Below are 25920 nucleotides of genomic sequence, written 5' to 3'. Positions count from 1 at the left end.
TTTGCATTCTTGTCCTGATCTAACTTTAAAAGTATGAGCGACAAGGGCATCCCTTGTTTCCCTCAGCAGGCAATTCCACCAGATGAAAGATTTTCACAGCATCTGTCCTCCTGTGGTCTCTATTTCCCACTCTATAGTGCTTAATCTTCTCAATTGACAAGCTGAAGCGTGCCAAATCAATATTTTCTTTTGAAAATTGGCTGTTCAAAGGCCAACTTCATTGAGTAACGATCTTGTGCTTTGGGCTAAAAACTTGCTTCGAAGGCTTCAGTGCACAGGTGAATTATTCCTTTCAAATTAAAAGAAAAAAAATTCATAGTCATTTTAGCTGAGACTAGAAGAATAGAAAAAATGCTGCCTTTTATTGGGACTGTAGTTATTTTCATCCTTTAGCCTGGTTTGTGAACAAAATTATGCCTATGTGGTCTTTTGCCTAGCATTTAAACATCAACATTTTTAAGCATGTTGGCCATTATCACCCACTTTCAGAAAATGGTCATTTCCACTCTCTGGGGGTAGGAAGTTCCTACAAGTTTCATTAATATCATCAACCAGGGAAAAGAAGAATTCAAGGCAAATTAAAGGAGAATTAAATGCAAATTAATCTATCTTGATGGGTCCCTTAACGAAGAGGCAATTTCTTATTCATCTTGCAAAGCAGCTGCCAACTAATCAGCCAGAAAATACCTACTGGTCCACCAGCCAGTACTCAGGGCCCTACTAGCATGGCTGGAAGTTGCTCTTTCCTGACCAAAACTGTAGGGGGCACTGGGAAAACTGCAGGATGCAAATGTTCATGGGACCAGGAAACCACGTTTCATTGCTTGTGCAGCAAGACAAGTATGTCAGCAGCTTTCTCCAACAACAGCATTTAAAAAATAAAAACATCTAAATCTCATATATTGTTTCCTTTTTTTTTCCACAATACATGTTGCTGCAGGGCTTGTTCCAGCAATGGACTTGGACCTACACATTTAACAAAGGCCATGGGTGTTTCGTGAAACCCATGATCCTCTAGATGTGAAGTCAACGGAGCTTTGACAAATTCAAAATATGATATGAGTTTAAGAGCTTTCTGGGATGAAAGATGGACTTTGGAGACTTGAAGCAAAGAACTCCAAAGGCTTCTTCCATCCTAAAGTTTTTTTAAGTTAAGATCTTAAGACCTGTGTCTGTAGTCTGTATGCACAGTAGACAGCTCTTACCTTATTCTCCTTGGTTCTCACCTTGTCAATGTAAATTATCCTTATTTTACAGACCAGAATTCCAGGGAATTTTCAAGTGTCTGTTTTTTCTGGATAAAGGACCTCAACCCATGCAGCAATATCATCTTTGGGCATGAGATGTCCAAAGCATCTTGCAGCATCAAGTAGGGTGCAAATTCCCTGAATGCACCACTCAGAGTCCTTCAGCATGGATTGGTGGATTAAATATGGGCCAGACAGTCTGGCTTTGACTTCAAAGATTTACACCTTCTCAAAAGGATTTTGATTCTATCCATTTTATATGGAAAATAGAAACAAAGAAACCTCTGATCTAAAGACATGGAACTGAATAAAAATCCCAACAGGGTGTTAGAAAGATGCAAACAGCCCTTCAATTTACAGTTACAAGTTGATTTCTTGATACCAAATTGAAGCAGGTCCAAAAAACTGAGAAGAAAAACAAATATAAAAATCCCTGTGCTTTCTTTCCTTCCTTGTGTGACCTTATGAACCTTCATGACTCCAGGTAGCATTCGACACTGATGAGGATGTGACCTTTCAGTAGCAGAATGAATTCAATCTACCAATACCTTTAAAGAAACAGGTCTTGAAATCATGACAGGGTTTTTCCACTTGTTGGTCCCAGAGCTTAACCATGGATCATAGCAGAAAAAATCTCAGGATACATTGATTTGAACCAAGCAAGCCTAAATATTTATTAATTGAAGAGCTAAATATTGACTTCATGTCAAAGTGAAGTAAATATCTGCATCTAGAGTCTCAGCATTTGTAAAAAAGAAACAAGAATTCTAGAGAGCAGCTTGCTGGGAAACAATCACCCACTTCCAAGAGCAGCTAATACAAGCAGATGGACAAAAGCCCACACTTCTCTTGGGTGGGCTATTTAGGCTCCACAATACCCAAAAAGAAGATGTTTGGCCCCAGTGTGGGAATAAAGCTATGACAAGTGCCCAAGCCTCCTCCACTGTCCATGGAGAGAGAAATCTAGTGCACGGGCATGCAGTGACAGGACAAGAGGGAATGGTTTTAAACTGAAAGAGGGTAGATTTAGAAAAAATATTAGGAAGAAATTCTTTACTATGGTAAAGAACAGGCACAGTTTGCCCCAGGAAGCTTGACTGTCCCATGCCTGAAAATGTTCAAGGAGACAGAGAGGGCTGGCCTGACTTTCTGATGCCGAATTTTAATTAAAATGCATAAAAGAAGGTTTCCTCAGCTCAAGGGAGTTACAATCCATAGACCCCACTAGCCAAAACAGTATCAAATCCCCCAGGATATGGAGAAACTGGGGTGAGGGGAAAGCAAGGGCCAGGGGATAAACAGTGAGGAAGAGGGTCTCTGCTGTACCTCTTGGTCAAGCTGAGTCACCAGGCACTAAGGGGAGCAAAATTCAAGAGGCCAGGCAGGAAGAATGAGTAAGAGGAACTTTGATCCTTCCCAACAGCCATACAGCTTCTACCAAGAGGAGCTGGCTTCTGCCTCTTTTCCAAAATATGTGTATTTTTCCTACTGGCTCTCAATCAATGCAGATATAATCAACATGGTGAGCAAAGGGGTGACAATTTTCCATACCAGTCCATTGGTCAACACAGCCCAAACATGTTGACTGCAGTTAATTACTGATGAGGGGCTCACAGGACATGGTCCAATGACAAAGGGGGACGATGGATCTACAGAAAAACCTGTCATTTTGACCAAGGCTGCACAACTAGAGTGCAAAGTGTATCCAAGACTGCCACACTTCTCTGAATGAAATAAAAACTACAGCTGCAAGCAGTTGTTTGTTTAAGTCTTACTTGTCACAGGAGTTTAAAAAATCTTTGCTTCTAATTCTGAGTTACTACAGGACTCCCACAAGGGCAGGAAACATTCCCAGAGCAGACAGGTAGACGTCCCTGTTTCATCTTTTCCCACTGGGAAATGATGATGTTGTTTACTGCTGTTGTTAACAGTGTTTTGTTTAAACTTCTTGCAATAACTGAACTCTTTCACGAGTAATCCTGCTGGCTGCTGCAGTGGGTTCTTCTTTCTGAGAAATCACATCAATGGCAATCGAGCTTGGACAGCTTCCTAAGCCATCTTTTCCATCTCCACCACAAAGGAGAGAGTTCATGAGCAATCCCTTGCACAGCAGCCAGAGAAGGCTTCCACCTCTGCAGGAATACTCTCATATAGGGGACAAGATCAGAGTAGGGGATTGCCAGCCACTGATCTGGCTTTGTGGCTTTTCCCAACAGTTTGGTACATGAAAAACCTCCTTTCCTGGGATTGCATAATTAGAGGAAGGGAAATGAGATCTCAGGGAGGGACTCGGAGATCATGGGGCAAAACTCCAACTCTAGCTCTTCTTACTAATCCAGTTTATGTCATCCTCATTCTCACTGTAACTTCTTTTCCCTGACAGGTCTATTAGGACTCATTCAGGAGAAAGTCAGAGTGACTCAGACATCTTTCCTTTAGCACAAGAATTCTCTGGATTTTAACAAGTCCAAGCAGCCATGATGTTGTCAGACATTGAGAAACACAGAACTGAGCTGGTGTCCTCTGGGAACAGAAGATCTGAGGAAAGCTCAGCATGGTCCTGGAAGAACCTAGCTGGGAGAAAATGTCCTATGGTTCCCAGTTCTGCTGGGTTTCAGCATCAGCAGTACAGGAGGGCTGTTTGGAGAGACAAAACTGAAGTTCCATTTCCATCTTTCACCCTCCCCTGGTGTCCCAGGCACTGAACTGTTTGCGACAGATGGGGATATTTGTCCAAACACAGAATGGCTGTTTTTGTGTGGGAATGTTCAGTCCATGGGACTACACAATTCTGGGGAAATCCTGTTTTATCTTTACAAAAATATACTCTCATGTGGCAAAGAAATAGAAATAGTGATGGTGGGAAACAGGACCTTAAGATTAAATGTCCTCTAAAAATGGTGTTATCATGATAGTTAACTCTTTGGTCTGCTGAAGGGTGCTGGAGGGCCACAGAGTTGCTCAGAGGGCTGGAGCACCTCTGCTGTGGAGACAGGCTGAGGGAGCTGAGCTTGCTCAACTTCGAGAAGACTGCAAGGAGACCTTAGAGCACCTTCCAGTGCCTAAAGGGGTTACAAGAGAGTTGGAGGGGGACTTTTGACAAGGACTTGTAGTAATGGAACAAGGGGGAATGGCTTCCAACTGTCTGATGGGGGGAGGTTTAGATTAGAATTTTGGAAGAAATTGTTGTGAGGGTGGTGAGACACTGGTACAGATGTTGTTTGAAGTAGCTAAGAATCAGATGGATGCCTAACTAATTTTATGTTAGCATCACATCAGGTCTAATCCCCATCCCTAGATCACCCAGAACTGCCAGCCCTGTCCTGGTCATGACTTTGATCAACTACATCAAACTGGGCCTGTATTAAATTTACATGCATATAATATATAGATGTTATATATTAGCTGGATCTCAGCCAAAGGATTTAATTCCCAATTTCTTCACCTTTGAACTAGCATTTTGCTTTACTGAGACCAACTTTGACATGGCAAAGGCCTAGAATGAGGCATGGAAAAAAATGAACAAAATGGAAAATTAAACAAAAGTGTCCAGCTCAACAACTTCCCCTACTCAGAGCTATAAAAACTGAACAGAGTAAAGACCCTGCTGAATGGAGCCTTACAAGAGACTGTTCATGTCTGGAGATATCACTGTGACATTTACATGGAAAATCCCAGCCCAGACAAGGGTGTTTTCCCATGGTTTTCCCCAAAAAAGCATTCGGCCCAGCTGAGTACTGAGCACACATTTCCTCTCTCTGGCTCCCTGGGGCTGCTCCTTGGCAGAGCTCTCACAGTCTGATGGTGATTCCCGAAAAGCAGCTCCTGAGACGGGCAGAGTGAGCACATATCCTGGACAAGCCACACTCGGAAATGCGGAGGGTGGAGAGGAACAACTGTGACATCTTCCTGATGCCCCCAGTACCTCCTGCCTCCAACCCCTCTGACCAGAGCTGTGTTTGCTGGGCAGGGAGGCCACCCAGCAAATCTTCAAGCAGTGATGTACTTGGAGAAAGCAGCTGAGCGGAACAAAACCAAACCAAACCCTTTTCACCGCTTTTTCACCACAGAGAGATGCTAAATACAAATCTCAGCACCAGGCTTGCTTGAAGGTTGTGGTCTGAGCAAACCCTGACCATCAATACGCTGCAAGTGGGGTATTTTGGTGCTACTAAAAGCAAACAGGAAGCCTGATTGTACTTTCTTAAACTTTTTAAGAAACAAGTAACCCCACATCTTGAGATGTGGCACAGGCCAGTAATCCACAAAGGGTGCAAGACGCTGAATATGAGAAACTGCAGCCAGCCACAGGATATGTCTTCTGTGACCCATGGACCCTTGCAGTCCCTTTTGCCTTTTCCAGTGTCATGGCACCATGACATGAGGCACTTGACAGCTTGAGATAAGCTCAGTCCATTTGAGCCTGGTGCTAAAAATGCCAAGGTTGTGGGTTCAATGCCTGTATGGGCAATTCCCCCCAGAGCTGGACTTGATGATCCCTGTGAGCTCATTCCAACTCAGAATATTCTATTAATCTGTGACTTCTGAGTCTCTTTCCAGTATGACCATCATGACTAAAGCCACCACTGGGCCACTACATTCAATAGCCAAAAAATTTTGGTGCAGGGCTGCTCATTCACAGCCCCAGGCACTGCTTATCCTCCAGTGATGGTGTTCAGACTCTCTGTTCCCCACACTGTGGATTAATATCTGGTTTTGTATGGTTTTTGGTGGTGTTTTTTGGGGGCGGGGGGGTGGAGTTTTGTGGTGGTTTTTTGTTTTGCTTTGTTTTGGTTTGGTTTGGTTTTTGTTTTGTCTTTTTCTTTATTTATTTCAAGGGTTGCACCGTACAATTTGTAAGCCCCAGTCTCCTGCCTGCTGGCATTGCTCAAACGTTGGTGCTGCCTTGTTCTACCTGCACCCCGGGGTGCCAAAGCTGACCTTGGCACTAGAGGCTGGAAAACTGAATGAAGGCAGTGCTCAGGAATAGAACTCACTCTGCAAATACAGCCCTGCAGAGGTCAGAGCTGGAAACACGGTTGTGCTGAAAGGGCAACCTCGTAGTGATCCCCAAGAAAGCAGAGGAACGACAAGGAATTTTAGCCAGGGGGGATGCAAGGCAGCAGGAAGGGGGACTGTGTTCGTGTGCAAAGCTGTCTCGACACCTCCCCTCGCCTCTTCCCCTGTTAAGGGGGGTCTGCCAGCTCAGGAGTGGCACAGTCTAGCGCAAGTCCTGCCTCCTTCCTCCTCCTCCTTCTCCTCCTCCTCCCAGATGTTCCCTTGTGTGCAGCCATCTGTTGAGCTCCCTCCTCCCTCCTCCTGCGGGGAAGGGGGCAGCCAGCTTGCCCGGCCAGCTGCACGCCTTGCACGGGAAGGAGGAGGGAGAAGGAGAAGAGCAGAAGGGGACAGCCGGCCCCGAGCCCCGCTGCTGCTGCTGCCGGCTCCCGCCGTGGGAACCGGCCCGGCGCTGGGAACCGACCCCGGCCCCGGTGAGTGCCCCCTCTGCCCGCACCCCTCCCTGACCCCGCATCCCCTCCCTGACCCCCACCCCTTCCTTGCGCCCTCCATCCCCTCCTGGCCCCTGCACACCTCTCTGCATCCCCTTCCAAAGTTCCCCGCGTGTGCAGAAGCGGGGGGCTCATTTTTGGGGAGGGGGGACGCTGGGCTGAGCTCTCCCTGCCGCCTCCCCGGGGATGAGCAGGGCCAGCCCCGGGGGTCCCTGCTGCCCAGCCCCCCCAGCCTCAGAGTACGGAAACTTTTTCCGTGTGATGAGTTTTTCCTCGCGAGGGGGTCCAGAGGCCGGGGGTGCAGGGTAGGGGGAAGGACAGAAGTCTCGGGTGGAAGCAAACTACTTTTTTCCCCACCTCTGGTTTTTCCAGAGGGGGAACTTCGCGGTGCGGTGGGGGCGTACGAGCCCCCAGCCCGGCTGCCCTCCCGGGATGAAGCGTCTCCAGCTGGAATCCCTTCACTTCTCCTTCCCCCAGTGGAATGGTGGTTTCTAGAGGTCTCGGGATCGCCACGGCTGCAGAGTAATCCGAGCAGCAGCTGGAGGCTCCGCACCGCCTCCCGTGCCCGGCTTCGGGGCTTTGATTTCACACAGGGCTCCCTGTCTCCCCTCCTCTCCCTCCTCCTCCTCCTCCCCGGGCCCTCCCCTCAGCTCTCGGGAGCGAAGAGAAGCTTTTTGGTGGATTTCTGGTGCTGGGAGGCTCGCAGGGTCTGGAGCTTACTCAAGGTAAGGAGAGAAAGGAGAAGGAAAGGAAAGCTTAGAGAGGTCGGCTGGATGGGGTGTAGAAGCTGGAAGGTGCAGAGGGGGGGTCCTTTCCCCCCGGGTTGTATTGATAAAGGCATGGCAAAGGCATTCCTGCCTGGGAATTTCCCATCTGTGCGTGGATTAAGCTGACGGGGAAGGTGTGTTTGGGAAGGGGAGAGAGAAAGCCGAGCAAGATTTATTCATTCTCTCATTGAAAAAAAAAAAAAAAAAAAAAAGGAGGGAGGGAAGAAAGAAAGAAAGAATGAAAGAAGCTAGAAGCTGCTGGGTGTGACTTCTGAAGCAGAAGGTCAGAAAGCACGGGGTTCCCCTGATAGTGCACACACCCTGTAAACTTTCAAGCAGCTCCCAGGAAACTTGTTATTAATGCTGCAGTCATTAAAAGGCGCAGCCCACGGCAGATTTATTAGCTCAGTAAACCACAACACGTGCCAAGCTCTCTGGAAACAAAAGGGTCTGTCAACTTCACTCCTCTGGCTTGGGATTTGGTAAGCCTGGGAGGAGAGCGGCGCGGATGGAGCTGGTGGCTTTTGTCGCGGGGAGGTGGCATCGCCTCCGTTAGCCGACGCCCGCCAGCACGGCTCGGGAATGCAATTCCGCGGCGGCGAAGGCATCGGAGCACGGCTGCGAGAAAAGCACAGCGAACCCTGCTGAGCTCACGGCGCTCGTCGCGGCAGCGGGACGAGCAGCCCCCGGTCTCCCGAACGGAAAGCTTTCCCCGTGTGCCTGCCATGATAAATCAGCTGCCGCCCGCCTGAATAACAGCATTCACGGAAGTTACAGTGGGAAACTTGTCTGGCTGGACACTGTGCCATTGCTGTGCGGAGAGCAGCCGGTGCCGATCGCTGGCGTTGCGCTGAAATATCGCATTGATTGCCGCTCCGGAGCTCGGCCGGCAGCGCCGGGCTATTGCAGCGGCGAGGAGCAGGGCGAGGAGCACCGGCAGAGGAGGCGCCGGGGAAGGGCAGGGTCGGACCGTCTCGCCGATCTCTCCGGGAACAAGAAGCACGCTGGATGTGTTAGATGCTGAAAGGAGCGGAGGAAGCTGGCACGTCCCCGGGAGGATTTGCAGGCTGAACTTGGCCGGGGGCTGGCTGTCGGCAGCCAGGCTCTCACAGCACAGCGGGTCAGTGTGTGCCATCGCCCTGGCAAGGCGGGGCCTGGCTCCGGTCCCACGGTGACCCACGGGAGGCAGTCCCGGCCCCTGGCCCGGAGGGCACGGGGAGGTGCCTGCTCCCATGCGGGTTATAAATGGCCCAGGAGGAGCTGCCCTGCCCGGCTCCAGAGGCGGTGGGTGCGCGGGGTGAGCGGAGCTGGCACCGGGGCAGGCAGGAGGCTCGGGGGGCAGCGCTCGGACGGATTTTCCCTTGCGGCATCCCGGAGCAGGGCAGACGTTGCTGATTTGTGAATGAATTTGAGCAGCTGCTGTCAGAGGCAGTGGGGAGCAATAACAAAATGCCTGGAGGGAACGAGGACGTGACAGACATCCCAGGGGACATTAATTTCTGATGACAGGCTGGACTGGCAGGAAAGGCTGCAGGGTTGGGATGAGGGTCTCCTGCCCCCTATTCTTTACAACTAAGTGCAAGGAACAAATCAGCATTGAATGGATGAGAGGAAATTGGGAGAAAAGGAAAAAAAAACATGCAGAAGTTTTTAGGGGTTTTGTGGATTTTTTTTTTTTTTATATATAGGGAAAAGCATCCTGTGCTCCCTCAGGCAGCCACACAGTGAGCAGCAGTGAGTGTCACCCCTGTGCAAGACTGAACTGGGAGTAAAAGGTGAGCCACCGTCTTCCAGGGGTTTAGAGTTTTCCCTCCATCCCTAACTGCTTTTTTTTTTTTATCCTCTTTCAGTCTCTCCTCCTTCCTCCTCCTCCTTCTCTTTTGTTAGCTGGTTGGTGAGGAGAAGCAGAGTCTGGAGGGTGGGATGAGACAAGGCATCCTTGTCCGGCAGCCCTCCTGACCCCTGGCACCCCCAGGCTCTGCACGGGAGCTGCAGCACTGGCTGCCTTGGCAGGCTATCAAAAGAAACTTCCCAACACGGAGATGTTGAGGGCTGGGAAGAGATAAAGGCTGGCTTGAGCAAGCTGTTTCTTGTCTTGAAACTTGGCACCTGGACCTATCGAGGCAAATGTATGAATGGCTCAGCCATTCATTACAAGGAAATCTTCATATTTTAATCTTTATTGCAATTTTTTTTTTAGGGGGGGTGGAATTAATTTCCTGGGAGTTTCTATTGCATTCATGGTGTGCAGCAGCGGGGGAAGGAAATGTGTGCTCTGGGAATCGCCCCAGCCTTCCCGTCTGCTTGCAGACACTGCAAGAGATCAAACCATCCTGGCTGCCTTAGCATGGGACATTCCTGAGTTGCATTAACCAGGCTGGAAATCTCCTGTCAGAGCAGTGGCAAACTGGAAAAAAGCACTTTATCTTCAGCATAGCAGACAGAGGGCCACGTGCTGTGTGTAATGTCTGAGTGCTGGTGTCTGCAGGGTTTCTTTTCTTTCCCCTTTCTCCCTTCCTCATTCTTTTTTGCAGTCTCTGTCTCTGTGATGGTGATTCCTCTCCTTTCCCCTGATTCTTGCCAGCAGCTCAAACCCAGGGGTGGGGAGAGAAATCACGTAATGGTTTGGGTTGGACCTTAAAGATCATCCAGTTTCAACACCCTGGCCATGGGCAGGGACATTTTCCACTAGAGCAGCTTATTCAAAGCCCTGTCCAACCTGGCCTGGAATGCTGGAACACTTTCAGGGATGGGCACTGTATTTTCAAGGATTTTTTTTTTTACTTTGAATAAGATAATCCTCCTCATGAAAAATTGAGACTCAAACTCCTGTTGTGACTGATGGGTCAAACCAGCTGTGATTCCTCAACCCCACCATGTCTGAGGTGACACATGTGCATGGGGCTTGTGTCACCTGTCTCCAAGTGGGGCAGGACAAGTTCCTGACCCCAAAAGTGCCTGTTTTCCTCCCATCCTTGAGAACGATATGCCTGTAGCAGTTGGCATGATGAGGCCAAACTTCACAGAGCAGGACAGGGGAGGTCCTTTCTCCAAAGCGCTTTAATCCTACTGCAAAAGTTCAGTTTGTATCTGTCCAGGACCAAAGCATTGTAACTTCTTGCAAGCAATCTCCAATTCAAAGAATTATAGGATCAGAAGGTAACTGAACCTGGCCAGTCTCATCCATCCCCTTCCCTCTCCCCTGCCCATTTTGCAGAGGGCAAAGCAGGGTTGCTGTCCCTAGAGTGTCCAGGAAGGCAGGAGCTGGACATGGTGCCCAGGGACCGTGCTAGCATTTGTCTGGAGCAGTTACAGAAGTGGCAGTGTTGGCTGGGGACTTCTGTGTGGGGTGAGACCCACAGGCCTTGTGCTCCTTTCCCAGTTAAACTGGTGGGAATTAAACCTGGGGATGGGGGTGAGTGAACACCTCTCAGACCTAGTACTAGTCATCCTTAAAGTGTCAGGAGGGAAACTGAGGCACTTAAATGGGGACTCAGGGTAGCATCAGTGGTGGGAAATTGGTCCTGCAGGGGAAATGGCTCTCCCAACCCACTTCAGATGATCTTTCTCCAAAATCCTCCATCAGCCAAGAGGGACTGGAGAATCCCAGGCCAAGGAGGGGAGGGAAATAGCTGCACATCATGGGGGCAATGAAGCATCATCTGCAGTGGGAATCATGGTGGGAATGGCACACTACTGGTAAACCCTTTATCAGCTCTACCTACAATCCTTCCCCCTTCCCCAAATCCCCCCTTCCCAAACCTTGTAGGAGACCCATTGGGTCTAGTAAATGTCTCACATGCTTCACTGGGGTGAGGGCAGCTCCTGAAGCCCCAGCTGATGCTCCACCAAGCAGTTTCACTGGCATTCATTGTTTGCAGCATCACGATGCAAGAATTATTGGAGAGGAGGGGCAAAGAAAGGCCATGAGGGGAATGAGATGGGAGCCTCCAGCTGTGCTGTTTGCAACAATAATGGCCAGGATTGTGTTTATTATCTCCTCAGTGGAGGGTCTGCAGCTGCACGCTGAGAGCCACAGACAGCAAAAGGGCCCAGAGATTATTGTGCATGGACAAAAATCCAACCACAAAAACAAATAAAAAGCCCACAAAGGATCCCTGGGCCAGCTGGAGCAGTGCCATCAGGCACCCAGCTGAACTCCCAGTCTCCTCGTTTTGCCCTTCCTCACTGAAGTCAGCAGCCCCTCAGGGCTGTTAGGAGAAGGGAGATTGGCATCTCCTGCCTTTCAGAAAGCTAAAGCTGCATGGGGTCCTCTTAAAATCCTTCTGCCAGGGCTGAAGGTGCTGCCCAGCCACGCTGAATTTCTTTTCCCACTGCTTTCTCATGATTTTTTCCAGTGCTGGCTGCACCATGACAAAGGCATGCTGTTGGAGGCAGTACTTAAACCTCATCTGCAGCCACCTCTGCTGTAATGGATTCAATTGGATTCAATTCTCTTAGAGATCTTTTCCAACCTTAGTGATTCTATGATTCAAGGAGAAAGGGCTGGAAAGCCATTAGGGATACAGGATGATGAGGCTGTGATGAGTTGTTTGCTCTTGGTGGGATGTGTCTCACCAGCAAGAGCAGAGGCATCACCCTGGGATGTACCACCTTCTCCTCCCTCCTCTCTCTTGTTTCCTTCCTCCTGCCTAGCTCATCATCTCTGGGGGAACCCATCCATGTAGCATGATCTCTCTGCAGCTCAGGCCAGCCCTCTGGGGTGATGGGAAGCAATCCAGATCAGGCATGTGGGGTACATCCATAGGCATCACGCCTTTCCCTCATTGACCAGAGAGCTGCTGGTGGGTCCTTGCAACCTGCACTTCCCTGGCACACAACATGGTGGCTGCTATCCCAGGGATGTGCATGGCATGTGGCATTTCCCAGCTGGGCACAGTGGCGTGGCTGATCAGCTCTTCCAACAGCTAAAACCAAGAAGTATCTGGTGTGTGCAGGAGGTTTCCTCTCCCCGTGCTGCACCTCTTAACGTTCCTCGCTGGCATATGGTGTTCATCCTGGAGTGCATTCCTCTGGAATTATATCATGTCTCTGGGAGCTGGAGTGCAGTGAAAAAGCATCATCACAGCAGGAGCCAGAGCAGGAGCTGTCTGGGGTTGGCTGTCAGGTGTGCGCCACCAAGGGCTGAGGCTCCAGGAGAAGCTTGCTGGCATAATTTTCGCTTTCAATACTTGACTAGTTAAGAAAGGTGGAGGATTTAATCCTCTCAAAGGTTACTGCTGAGATTTGGGTAAAGCCTGGGCACTCCCAGACTCCCTTTGTGCCTCACAGTGCGTTCTTGGGCACTGGAGGTGATGGGGTAGCTTCACCAGGTCATTCTACAGCAAAATGCTCTAGGACTGGCACAAAACTCTGTGTAAGACTCTCCTTTGGCTGTGAAGCACCATGCTGAAGGGCTGGTCTGTTCCCGAGTTTGTGCCAAAATAACGGAGGCCTCCCATTCTGGGACATGTTGCTATGATAAAAATTCTATTCAGGCTGAGTTTGAGATGGTTAAGAAAATATTTGTGTTCCTGGCAGAGATGAAGTCTCTTTTATACTCAGTGAGTGCCAGGATAGTGAGGCCTCCTGCTCTTAGAAATGCTCACAGTTAACAGGCAGAGCAGGGAGGACAAGAAATAGGAGTTGTTAGGGTTAAAAGAGTTCAGGATGGCCACGCTGGAAGTGATTCTAGAGCAGGAGAAAGTTCTGAGCCCTTCCATCCCTTGCTGGCACCTGTTTGACTGATTCCATGCATCCCAGGCTGCTGGGAACCACTTGCAGCTGCCAAAGCTCCCAGTTTGAGTGGTTCTGCAGCTGGAATAGCCGGGAGGCAATGGTGGGGCTGGGATGCTCACATCCCGTCTGCTCCCATAGAACCCTGTGAATCCCTCCTGGTGCTGAACCACTCCAACACCTGCCTTCCCCTGCCCCCAGCCACTCAGGAGGCCTGGCAAACAATTTCCTTTTGGAAATGCCCCCTCTGGGCACAAGCACAGTTTGACTTGAGGCTGGAAAGCAAAATTGCTTTCAAAATCCACAGGAGACTAATTCCTCCACCTGGAAATAAACTGCTATTAAGCTGACAGCTTTCTGGGCTGAGCAGAGAAGTGGGAATGTTGTGCAAATCCCAATGCCACAGTGATTTAATTCCTCATTTTCCTGTGCTGGTTGTGGCACCAGCATTTTCCCACTGAGGAAAAATTCCCTGGAGCTGGGTTGATCTTCCCTCACAAAATGCATCTTTACAAGGCACAAAGCTTTTAGTGTGGCAGAAACTGAATTTCAGCCACGGATGTAAATGAGCTGGAAGTTACTGTATGGGCTGGCAGACCTGCCTGCACATGTTTTCCTTTTGTCAGATCCCAAAATACACCACCCTCACCCTGCACCTTGATTTCCTCCTCCAGGGGGAATGAGGGATGCCTGAGGGGGAAGATTGCCCAAGTGGAATAAACTACTAGCTGTTTAAGCACTAGAACGATAAATTATCCATGGCCTCTTGCAAAGCAGATGGGAATTGTGACATTAACAGTTGTAACAAAGTCTATTAAAATAAGTCTTTCCATTTCTTTATTAAATAAAGGATTTTCTTTTTACATTAAAAAAAATAGAGCAGAGACTTTCAGCCAAGCAAGCATTTCAGTGTCTTTTCCCAAGTAACAAGCAATAGGACAAGAGGAAACAGCTTCAAGTTGCACTAGGAGATGTTTATATTGCCAATTAGGGAAAATTTCTTCACCGAAAGGGTTGTCAAGCATTGGAACAGGGTGCCCAGAGAAGTGTTTGAGTCACCATCCCTGGAGATATTTAAAACATGCGCAGATGTGGCACTTAAGGACAGGGTTTAGTGGTGGGTTTGGCAGTGCTGGGTTAACAGCTGGATTCAATGATATTCAAGGTCTTTCCCAACCTAAATGATTCTATATTTGAACACAGATCCATAGTGTGGAGCTGTGTGGTTTGGAGGTGCTGGGTTCCCTCTAGGTCAATCACACACATCTTTTCTGCAGCCCATGTGGTGGCTTGAGGGGCTGCTTGGCTTTGCCTTTGGGGTTGTGAAATGGTTTCGATGTTTTTGATGCTTAATTTAGCTTTGTGTTTGCTAATCTTATCTATCCCATCCCCTGTAACATCTACAAAAATGTCCCTAAAGGACGGAGAGCATGTTTGAATGCAGGAAAGTCATTGCAGTTTTGGCTCAGCAATTTCTGTCCAGAGAGGAGAAAAGCGCATGGAAATAACCAAGACAGAAAAATGTGAAATGGCATATTGTTTTTTGTTCTTTGCTCCTTCTGGCTGTCCACAACCTTTATTCCATGGGGTTTGGTGAGATTCAAGTCTTGCAAACACAGACTTGATGCAGGGCAGTGGAGTTCTTATCCAGATCAGGAAGTACCATCTTGTCTCTGTTTATGCAGTTTCTCTTCTCCGCACTGGTTTCCACTTGAACATCAAGCTGTTGACTTTAACTCTTTGAGTGTGACTGTCCAGCCACTTGCTTATCCACTGAGTCATCCAACCATCCAATCCACGTTTTCTCCATAGAGATTAAGATGTTGTGTGGATCAGTGTCAGATGCTTTGCACAAGTCCAGGTCGATAATGTCAGTTGCTCTTCCCTCATTCCCCAACACTGTAACTGTGTCATAGAAAGCCATGAAATTTGTCAAGCAGGATGTGTCCTTAGTGAAGTCATGTTGGCTATCACCAACCACCTCCTTATTTTCCGTCTGCCTCAGCAAAGCTTCCATGAGGATCTGCTCCATGATCTTGCCAGGCAAAATAATTAAAGCACAAAGGAATTAATAGTGAAATCTTTTAGTTTTTTCTTTTTGCATTCCTTGCATTTCATTCTGATTTTTCCCAGGGAGCAGGAACATGAAGCAAAAAGCAGGATTCAGGCACCTGCAGGATGCCTTTTCACTCCTGCTCAAGCCCTTGGTGTCTCTTTACATTAAACCATAAGGGCTAAAGTCACCACCCCACTGGCTGAGCTTCCCCTTATCCTAACGCTTGCATGCACTGGAAGGGAAATAGGGTTGCAAATCCCTGTGTTTATATCCCACTAGAAAATTTGGGATGCCTTTGCTGTTCTAAGCAGCTTTGCAAGTCCCACAGATAAAACCATCAGAGTGAAGTGAAGGGTGATAACTTATCCCCTAAAAGTGACTTGTGCAATGTCTCCTGATGGAGGCCTCCATGAAATCAAGTGCAATTTGGAAGAACAAAGGGACTGATTCTGATCCTGCCAAAAGATCAGAATCTTTCTGATTTCTTTCAGAAAGAATTAGTTACACCAAGAGTAACTCCACTGAACTCTCTCAAACCCATCTAACAAATGCAGGATTAAACATAAAAACCACATACTTCTTGAATTCCCATTAGCTCTCCTCTCCCTAAACCCCAGAAGTCTCAAACACTGAGCATAAAACCAGGACTGTTTGCAAAGTGTCTCCCAAACCAGCAAACAACAAAATGTAACAAGCGGGTCAGAAAACACTGTTCCTATTTACACCAACATTTTTTGTGAGGTTTAATAATATTTATCAAGAGGTCTTTGCAGCATTTATGTGGGGAAGCCTTCTGCAGGAAGAGCTGGTCTGAAGCAGGCGAAGCAAAAGCCTGGATGACCTTTACTTTCAATAGATTCACACGAAAAAAAACCAACAACAAAAAAAGAGTAACCTTGTCAGCAGCAGTCTCTTTATTATGGGAGGGGTGTGTGTCTGCAGCCAGGGTTTAATGGTCTCTGGCTGTAGGCTGGTTTGAGCTAGTTTTGCTGCCTGCTCAAATTGGCATATGGGATCTGGAGACCCGACCGCGATTGCATCTGCGGCATCATTTGGGCTCAGCCGGGAGAGTCCACGCTGGAAAAGTGTAGCTGCTGCTAGTGCTGCACTTTAGTCGGTAATTATTCTAATTTTACAGAATAATTAATGGGTGGAGAAGGGGGGGAAAGGTCTCTTATGCAATTTTGTTGTCGAGAAGAAACTCTGGAGCATTCTGGTGCTCTGGAGCTGCTGTCCCAGCTGCCACTTAGCCTCCAAGATATTTAAAAAGAGAAAGAGCCAGAGCCAACTTTTTTTTCCCCTTCAGTCTGGAGGATTTATGACCTCTATCATAACCTATGCACTTGTTTCACTTTCCAATAAAGTTCCTTTTCCCCTGACCCCAATTAGTGCTGGCAGCCAAGTGGGCCTGGTGAGCTTTGCTGTGAAGACTTTGTTTATTTCTTTACTTGGCTGATAAAAGAGGCAGAAGACAATCCCAAAATTTTCTTCCTGAAATATTGTTGCTAATACAACACTTTTGTCCTTTGCTAGGGCAACAACTCTATTTGGGACAGGTGGACTTCAGCTCTTCCTTTTTGCCTTTTTTCTTTGAAATTTGGTCTATTTGCTGCTCATCCAGCATTAATATTGGCAAGAAATGTAGAAATTACCAGGATCTGTCCACCATGCCTTACAGATTCATATCTGATCTGCTCTGGTTGTGGGCTGCTATGGAAAAGACAGGTTCTGTGTTCTTCACTCCTGTGTGAGAGATGGTATCCCTATGGATGGTCACCAGAATTTGTTGGAAAACTGGGTTTTTGTTGGATCAGTGACCCAAACTGGTTTATTCAAGTGCACCTGGTTATTGGGAAGGACTAGGGTTTGGAAGATGCAGCCAAGAATGGGATGGGAAGCAGTAACCAGGGAGACTGGGCATCCTACTCTGTCATGGACAATGGGGAGAGGGACATCTACAGAGATGTGTATGGTCCTAGGTTGGTTTCATCCCCTTCCGGAGCAACTTCATTTTCTTCACCCCACCGTAGAGACGACCTGGTGTTTTGGGGTGTTTTTTGCACTTCTTACCCATATACTTCAAGCTTCATTGGGTGAATTTGGGCCTTTAGCCCCAACCCCAGCTGTATTTAAGATGATGCTTTGTTCAGAGGCATGTTGAGGGAGGCCGAGGGAATGAAGAATGGGGCAGCTGTTTCCTGACTCCATCAAACAGCAAACTCTAAAACACCTCCCCTTGTATTATTTCTTTAATTAGTCATTGATTTTTTCCTATGGGGAATTCCAGCTTGGTGGTTGCCAGGGCAACTGGAGGTAGCCTAGGTAGCATCCTCTTAATATCCGCATTCCCGAAGAGGGGGACCAGTCCCCAAGCAATGGGCTTTCATCCAGGGAGGGATGTGTCAGCTGATCTCCCTAACGAGAAAAGTCTTTAAGGGAGAGGAGGAGGAAGAAATCAAATGTGGTGAGAAGCATAAATTTGCAACAACACAGTAACAAAGCTTTCTTCTCTCCCACCTCGCTCCCTGGCCATCATCTGAGCCTGGCATGCCTCTGCAATCTGCTTTTAATGTTGGGGACTTTTTGGCTGGGAAATCTCAGTGTGAGTTTTCTGTGTGAGTCTTGCCACACAGCATTGCAATGATTGAGCATAGCAGGGAGAAGGCACAAGGGCATCCGCAGGCTAAAGGGGAGATGTGGGATCTGAGGAGAAGGCTGGCATCCTGCTAGTAGCTTGTCCAACACTGGCTCCATTAACCACCTTAGGCTCTCCTTATGGTTGTCTCAGAATATTTGCCCTGCAGAAAGGATGAGCAAGATATAAAGACCAGAGCCCTGCAGTCACTACAGGCACCTTGAACATGGGGGAAGATATTGCATCCCCAGCAGCTCCTGTTGCAATCGGCAGGTATAAAAAGACCCCTAGAGCTTCCAGATGGCCAAAACCTATCACTGGGATCTCTCCATAGCTACATAGCCATAGAAATGAAGAGGACATGGCTGAACCAGCCCCAGGGTGGGCTGCTTTCTCCCATTGACTTTCCCTTCACTGTCCTAGGTGATGGTGCCAGTGGTTTCTTGTCCATGGTGTTTGCCTAGGTGAAACTCCCCAGTGTTGCAAGAGGATAACTCCTCTTCCTTTTACAAGGGGATACCTTGGCTTCCTGCCTTTATCAACAAAGCAGCTCGTGGGCAGCAATCCAGAGGCATTTTGGTGCAGTTTCAAATACACACTGTACACAGAACTGTAAATGCCTGCGGTCTGTTTCTTTCCCCATTTCAAAGAGAGCTATCGGTTGTTCCACACTATAATAAAACATGCCTGTACCTGACTAAGCTCTTTGCCAATTATCTGGCAATGCAGGAGGCTCTTTCTTGGACTGGAAGATGACCAGTAACTTTATTTCTCCTATATTTTAGCAGAGCTATTAACCAAGTGGCATATTTGCCTGTGATGCTCCATGCTGCTCCATAAGGGAGTTTCCAAATGGTACTAATGGATTGTATCCCATATGCAAAGCAATTGCAGAGCCAGTAAGGGAGAATTTGTGGCAATGTTGTGAGGAGGGAAGAGGCAATAGATGCTATGCAAATGCTTCAGCTGAGCTTTGTGTACTGCATTTCAGCTGGGTCATGTTTTGTCTTTACTGCTGGCTGAAGTGATGGATGTTGCAGTGAGAGTCACTGCAACACTTCTGCCCACTTCTGGCAATCATTTTTGAGGCTGATCAGGAGGGGAATTCCCATGTCAAAAGGGTTTGAGCAGGTGCATATCAAAGCCCAGCATCTGTTTTCACTCTTCTCTCAATTCATAGAATCATAGAATAACTTGGATTGGAACAGACCCTTTAAAGGCCACCCAGTCCAACTCCCCACAATAATCAGGAACATCTTCAACATTCAAGTCCAGATTGCTCAGAGCCCCGTCCAACCTGGACTTGAATGTGTTCAGGGATGGGGCATCTACCACCTCTCTGGGCAACCCACCAGGGTTTTATCACCTTCATCACAGAAAACTACTTCCTTAGATCTAGTCTGAATTATTCTTGTTTTAATTTAAAATCATTGCCCTGCCACTACAGGCCCTATTAAAAGTCCATTCCCAGTTAAATTAGGACTTTGGATTTTGTCCTCTTAGTTTTGTTCAGATGCTCCATAAGAAGCCAATGAAGGTTTTAGCAATGCTCAGAAAGTAAAATTTCACACTGGTGTGTCTTTGGACTTCTGGTGTTTGATTCAGCTCCCACCAGAGCTAAAACAATTATATGAGGAAACGAGCTGCACTTTTGAAGGAGAAGTTGGGAAGTCCTTTCTATGTAGAGACATCAAGTAGGAATAGCCACTGTGTAGAATTTGGGAGAAGAAATGCCAGTAGATTGGGCTGATACCAATGTAGGTACTTCCCTGTAGGTGAGATATTTAACATTTGAGGTTTTGCAGTTTTAGTTTACAAGGAACTCGCCACTGCTGTAACCTCCCCGGTAATAAACCATTTCAGTGCAATCCAAATGCAGCTTCATGAAAAAATAAAAATAGTAGTATTTATTTTAGGAGGGACTGCAGAAGGCAGCAAGCTAAGTCTGCCTGCACAGAACCAGAGGGGATCAGCCTTGATGTCATTGGGAAAGGGATATCTGGAAAAGTGTCTGCATAGAAGAGCCCCACCCCCTATGTTCTGTCTGCACACATATGTGTTTTCTCAAGAAACAGTTGAGATGGGCTGAGGCTAGGGCTCATCTTACCAATTTTCTGTTGTTTCTATAGAATAATGGACCCCAAAGGGGCCTTTAGCAATGGTTTAGTTGCAGGCAACTTGGCCAGAGTCCCAGTTTCTGCTCTCTCTTTGCAGGAGGTCTGGGAGACACTGCCATACAACTCCATCAGTGATCAGGACAGTATTTTTGCAACATTTTTCCCCCCTTGTGCTTTTTTTGCACATTGGCAAGTAGTCCCCAGTCGGTCTCCTGGGAATGAGAGCAGGGCCAAGAGGACCATGCTGAAAAGGGGGAGAAACTGAATATAAGGGGTGGGTGAGGGGAGATGAAGTGTGAATTTCTAGGAAATGGTCTTGGGAAGGTGCAAGGCCTGTGAGGAAGGAATCTCAGCCAGATCAAAGGATGTGTGTGAAACTCGATACTGGAAGGAAGTTAATGAAGTGCTTTTAAACAGTGGTGGGGAAGGTAAGAGACCAGGGAGACTGAAGTGAGGATGGAAACGTTCATTTAAAGGGATTTCTTTAACTTTTTTCTTATTAAATGAGCAGTTGGAACGTGAGTGTCTGTTTATGGCCAGCAGCATAGCCAAGGACCAGTGCTGATGGATCTGCTTGTCTGGTTTGGTGAGATTTTTTGTTTCTGGCCTTCTGGAGACCTCATTTGTAAGGCATGAGGAGTCATCACCCATGACTGCAATAGGAACCAGCGAGGACAGACCTTGTTGCCTCTGTGCTGACCTGCAGGATGCTGACATGCTCCTATGTGGCCTCTCCAGAGACACAGAGCTAAAGATTGTTTTGGCTGTCTCTTGAAGTCATGCAACTCCTGTTGCCCACTGTTGTTAGGATGCCATCTGAAGAGGTTCAGCAAAGCTGGAGGGTGCAGATCAGCTCTGATCTGCATCTCTTGTGTGAGATGATGGAGAGACAGAACTGTCTTGGAGGGAGACGGGTCAAAACCAAAGCAGTGGAGAGAACTCCTTGCTTACTGGCACTGTTAATCAGAGAGAACACTTAATGCAATTAGCAGAGGCTCCCCAAAGACTCCATATGAAGCAAATTGTCTCTCTCCACTGTGCAGGGGGCTGGGCCCACCACAGCGAAGGCTGGGTTAAACTGAACAAGCCTCGGTTCCTCTGCTCTGTTAGGAGCTGCCACCAGACCGAGGAGGATTGTTTTTAGCCACCTGATACAAATCCACACTTCTAAAATTTGCTCCTGAAGTCCAAGGGAGGGAGATGGGATGTCCATTTGTGCAGTAAGGAGCTGGTCTTTTCTTCCATGGTCCAGTGAAAAGTTTATGTTTGATAGATCATGCTTTAAGGCAGCCTACTGTTCTTACAGCTCATTTCCAATTTCGCCTCACTTTGGTTATGTGTGTAAAGACTGCTGACCCATTTTTTTTTCTGCATTAATTTCCCACTGGGATTCATAACATGAGAGAAAAAGTCTTTGGGATGTCCATGCTATTTAAGGGTATGCTTAATCTCTCCTTTTGTAAAGAGAAAGGACAAGACTGCGTAAGTCAAACAGTTACACATCATTCATAAAGTAATTTCTACAGCAATTCGATCTGCTTTTCTATTGTCTTGTTTTCCAGGAGAACAATGCATTTCCTGGCCTGGTTCAATTTGCTGCTTCTCCTTCCTTGCTTTGGTACCACAAAAACCTGCTTCCCTGGCTGCCACTGTGAAGTGGAAACCTTTGGTCTCTTTGACAGCTTTAGCTTGACCAAGGTGGACTGCAGTGGAATAGGATCACACATTGTTCCTGTCCCAATCCCTCTGGACACCTCCTACTTGGATCTATCATCAAACAAACTGGAAACAATAAATGAATCGATGCTTACTGGCCCTGGATACACCACCCTGGTGAGTCTCGACCTGAGCTACAACAAAATTGCCAAGATTTCCTCCACGACATTCTCCAGGCTTAGGTACCTGGAGTCCTTGGATCTGAGTCATAACTCTCTGGAAGTCCTTCCAGAGGACTGTTTCTCCAGTTCTCCTCTAAGTGACATAGATTTGAGCAATAACAAACTTTTGGATATAGCTATGGACATTTTTGCTTCAAAAGGACAAGGCAAATCCCTGAATGTGGATCTATCCAATAACATGCTCAGCACAATTACAAGACACCATGAAAAGAGCATTCCAAACATCCAGAACTTAAATCTTTCAGGAAATAGGCTAACATTTGTACCAAACCTTCAAGGCATTCCTCTCCGATATTTAAATCTTGATGGAAACCCTCTGGTCAAGGTTGAGAAAGGAGACTTCACAGGGCTGAAAGACTTGATTCATTTATCCCTCAGTGGCCTGCATAGCTTTAGGGAGTTATCTCCTCAGAGCTTCAAGGAACTCCAAGCCCTCCAGGTTCTGGATTTATCCAACAATCCCAGCTTGAAATCACTGTCTGCTGAAGTTATCTTTGGTCTGAACTCCCTACAAGAGCTCAACCTCTCTGGGACAGGCATCTCATCCTTGCCAAAGACCTTGCTGAAATACCTGCCTTCCATCAAAAGCATCACCTTAGGGAAGGACATACAGTGTCTCAAGACCATCAAAGAAGGACAGTACCACCGACAAATTGGGCTGACCAAAAAAGAAGTCCTCAGTTGCCATGACAGCCATGGATCCGTAGCAGCAGCACCTTATGTTTTGTGATGAAAGCTGGGAAGAAGAAGGGGTGGGGCAGGGAGGGTGGGGGGCCTTGGGAATAGTACAGGTGTCGGACTGAGATGGCTTGCAGTGTGCCTTTTGTAAAACTGTCAATAATTTATATATTTGTATTTGCCAATGGCTGATTGTTTGTGGATTTTATAAACTCTCAAATCTCGGTCCGCGTTATCCGCAGGCTCTGGATTTTAGCCGGCGCACCGAGGTCCTCACTCATGCCGTTGGCTCAGGAGCGGTGGTGCTGGACCATGCGGGGACAAGCTGCTCTGCGGGTCCCAGGGCAGAACACTCAGTCTGGAGCAAACCCCTCATGCCTCAGACACATTTGTAGGAGCAAAGCTACACCTCTGCAGAGCACACACCAAAATGTACCAGCTCTGTAGCTGCTTGCTTACAAACCCATGCATCATCCTTCTTTTAATTGTTACTCCCCAAAATGTGCCTTCTGGATGTTGCCTTCATTAGCAGCACCCTGTTTTCTGTCATGCACTTTCAGTCTTGAAGAAATATTTCCAGACAAACCTGAATACAGGGTGCACTTAACGTGCTGGGTTTTACATGTTATTTGCATAGGTGTGCAACAAACATTGAGTAAGCTGAGACATTTTCCCACCAATTTCTTCTTGTTTTCCCACCTTGATCCTTTTCATGTCAAATTAACTTAGGTCCAGCTTTGGCAACCTCCTGTCTTTTTAACCTCAGTGAGCCATTGGTCAGAGGTGATGTGCAGCGGAGGAAGGGAAGCAGAGGGGTCTGCAAACAGCCACATCTCACCCAGGAACCAGCCTTTGATGAAGGAGCCTGCAAAGGGAAGAGATCATGTAGCTTAGCTCAGGAAAGAAAAAAAAATTTAAAAGAATCCCTCCTCCCTTTCTGGGGAAGCTTGGAAGGAAACTTTGACAGGGATTCTTTCTTGATGACCTTATCAAACCAAGATGCAGTCCTAGAGGATATGAGAATAAGTTGTTTCCAGGCTGACATTCCCCATCTGAGCACAACATCTGCAGCTCATCTGGGCATATGTGAGGCAACTTGCAGTGCCAAAACACTTCTGAGAACATGCCAGGGGAAGAATTAACACTGATGCTTGTGGCCCTGAAGCACTTTGCTTATTGAAGGAAAGATCTTTGGGGTTTTTTCCAGAGTTGGGGCTTTTCTTTCTCTCACACAGCTCCTTTGTTGCCAAGTGAATCTGATAAACTGAAATCTGATAAAAAGCCTGGTCCTCAATGTTTTGCTGATTTTTTTTTGTCTCCATTGCTGAAATGCTGGCAAAGTGGAACCCCTCTGGACCCTCTTTTTCTCCAGTCTAGGAGGAAGTGGGAGAAGGCAGCACAACATGACTCAATGCCATGTGTGAAGCCTCCAATTTGCTTATAGGAGCAGTGGTGGTGACTGCTGAAGTCTGGTCCACATCTGGCATGCTCTGTCCAGGGGGATGGGATGTTCTGGATGGGGGTCATGCTCAAGCTGATCTGCAGTTTGGTCTCTAAGCTCTGCATCAGAGCCACTTTTAATGTTTGGTTTAGGGAGATCCATGTAAAGGTGATGCAGATATAAACTCATCTCACAATTGTCCTTGGGAGTGTTGGAAGAAGCTCAGGTTTTGTCCTCATACCCCCAAAAGTCTTGGAAAGTGGAAACCCTGTTGCCCAAACCCACTGACCCCATAAAAGTCAGAGTCAACACCTAACTTTGAATACTGAAATTTGGTACTGAAATACTCCCACATTTCCATCTATCTCAATTTCAATAATTTGTTTGTGTAGCTTAGAGTGGGATTTTCACCCCTCCCTTCAGTTTTGGGGATTTTTCCCCTCTACTGAGCCTTTGTGATGTTTGACCAGCCTTCACAATCACACGAAACGCTGATTTTCTTAAAAAGGCAGTGGGGCTGCCTATGGGCAGAGATCTGGAGGGGAACAGAAACAAACTGCAGGGCAGGACAGGGGCAGTTTGTGAGGAAAGATGTGGGAGTTTTGGATTTTGCCTTTTTAAGAGAATTATTTTCTGCTGGCAGAAAATGTATTTTTTTAAAGAAAGCTGTTTGCTTTTTTAAGCCTGTACATAGATGAAACATTACAGTTATCACCTACTGTCAAAGTTACTGTCTTTGCAGCACTGTGGTAATTTAAAACCCAATGTGACAATCCAATTGGAGACTGCAAGATTTCCTTGTGTAATCTCACGCTAGCTGCTAGCTAAACTAGTCTTAGCAAAAGCTGGCAAATACTGTCGCTGTGTTAGTCTGTTTTTTTAAAGAACCTGCAGCATTGTAAGGCTTTGTGATTACTCACAATATAATAAAGTGATTTGGAGGAGAATAAACCCAGATCCCCCAGACTTTTTGCTTTAATGCTGAGCGGGTGGCAGCTGTCACTGGGTCTGAAGTGCAACACGGCTTCTCTCCTTCTCTGCAGATCCCCACTGCCCCCATGGGTGCTGGGTCTCCAAACTGGGGGCAGGATTTGTCCCACGGTGCTTGGCTCACTGTGTTCTTCAGTGATGGAAAGACTTGATAGCTTCTCTGGTTGACTTGAAGGAAATTAGGAACACGTGGCCGTGAAGCAGCAAAGAGCATGTGGTGCAAATTCCCTGCTCCAGGACCTGCTCCAAAGCTCATGGAGCTGGTGGAGATTTCTTTGTGGATTTGACCCATCCGGGACATGGTCTGCTAGTGTTGAAAGGCTGGATTTGCAGCAGGCAGGGTGACGTGGGGAGACACAGAAGACCACGGAAGTGTTCAAGAACATGTAGATATGGTGCTTAGGGGGACTGATTAAGAGAGGACTTGGCAATGCTGGGTTAAGGGTTGAACTTGATGATTTTACAGGTCTTTTCCATCCCTAAAGATTCTGTGAGTCTGTGGGGGTGGAAGGGAGTAAAGGGGTGCAGAAGTGATGCCACAGCACAGAAAGCTGAACATTGCCTGACCACAGAGCTTCTGGCAGTGAGACACACATAATCCAGTCTCAGCACCCTCCTCTGCAGAGCTGGGGCTGCTGCACAGGAGGCTAAGACCATGCAGAGCATTTGCACCTGAAGAATAAACAGAAGCCTCTCCAGAGCAGTGTTCCTGCTCTTAAGTAGCATATTTAATTTTAAAGGGTTCTTGGTGCTGTGTATAGAAGTGGCGCAATCAGAGACTCACTGAGGAAACTGCCTATAGGAAGTTGCAATGTTCCTGTTCCTCCCAAGCCTGAAGGAACAACTGC

General features: G+C 47.4%; 1 protein-coding gene across 5 annotated transcripts; it reads left to right on the top strand.

Moving 5' to 3' along the window:
- The first annotated feature begins 6490 nt into the window (after positions 1 to 6490).
- Positions 6491 to 25660, top strand: TSKU (tsukushi, small leucine rich proteoglycan). Of its 5 annotated transcripts, none has more exons than XM_030955864.1 (3): positions 6491 to 6736; positions 9210 to 9296; positions 21628 to 25660. In XM_030955864.1, the coding sequence occupies exon 3, from the start codon at positions 21635 to 21637 to the stop codon at positions 22691 to 22693; it is 1059 nt and encodes a 352-aa protein (XP_030811724.1). In that variant the 5' UTR covers positions 6491 to 6736; positions 9210 to 9296; positions 21628 to 21634; the 3' UTR covers positions 22694 to 25660. The 5 variants fall into 5 exon arrangements, with proteins under 5 accessions (XP_030811724.1, XP_030811750.1, XP_030811734.1 ...); XM_030955874.1 differs by lacking the exon at positions 6491 to 6736 and adding an exon at positions 7399 to 7479; XM_030955882.1 differs by lacking the exon at positions 6491 to 6736 and adding an exon at positions 7752 to 8641.
- The last annotated feature ends 260 nt before the right edge of the window (positions 25661 to 25920 follow it).

The sequence above is a fragment of the Camarhynchus parvulus genome, chromosome 1 (genome assembly GCF_901933205.1).
Source record: "Camarhynchus parvulus chromosome 1, STF_HiC, whole genome shotgun sequence".
NCBI classification, from domain to species: Eukaryota; Metazoa; Chordata; class Aves; order Passeriformes; family Thraupidae; genus Camarhynchus; species Camarhynchus parvulus.
Note: the sequence above shows the minus strand (reverse complement) of the source record. Positions and strands in the feature narration are given on the sequence as shown.

Coding starts and splice junctions, on each gene's coding strand:
- TSKU (XM_030955890.1), top strand. CDS start 21,635: ATGCATTTCCTGGCCTGGTTCAATTTGCTGCTTCTCCTTCCTTGCTTT.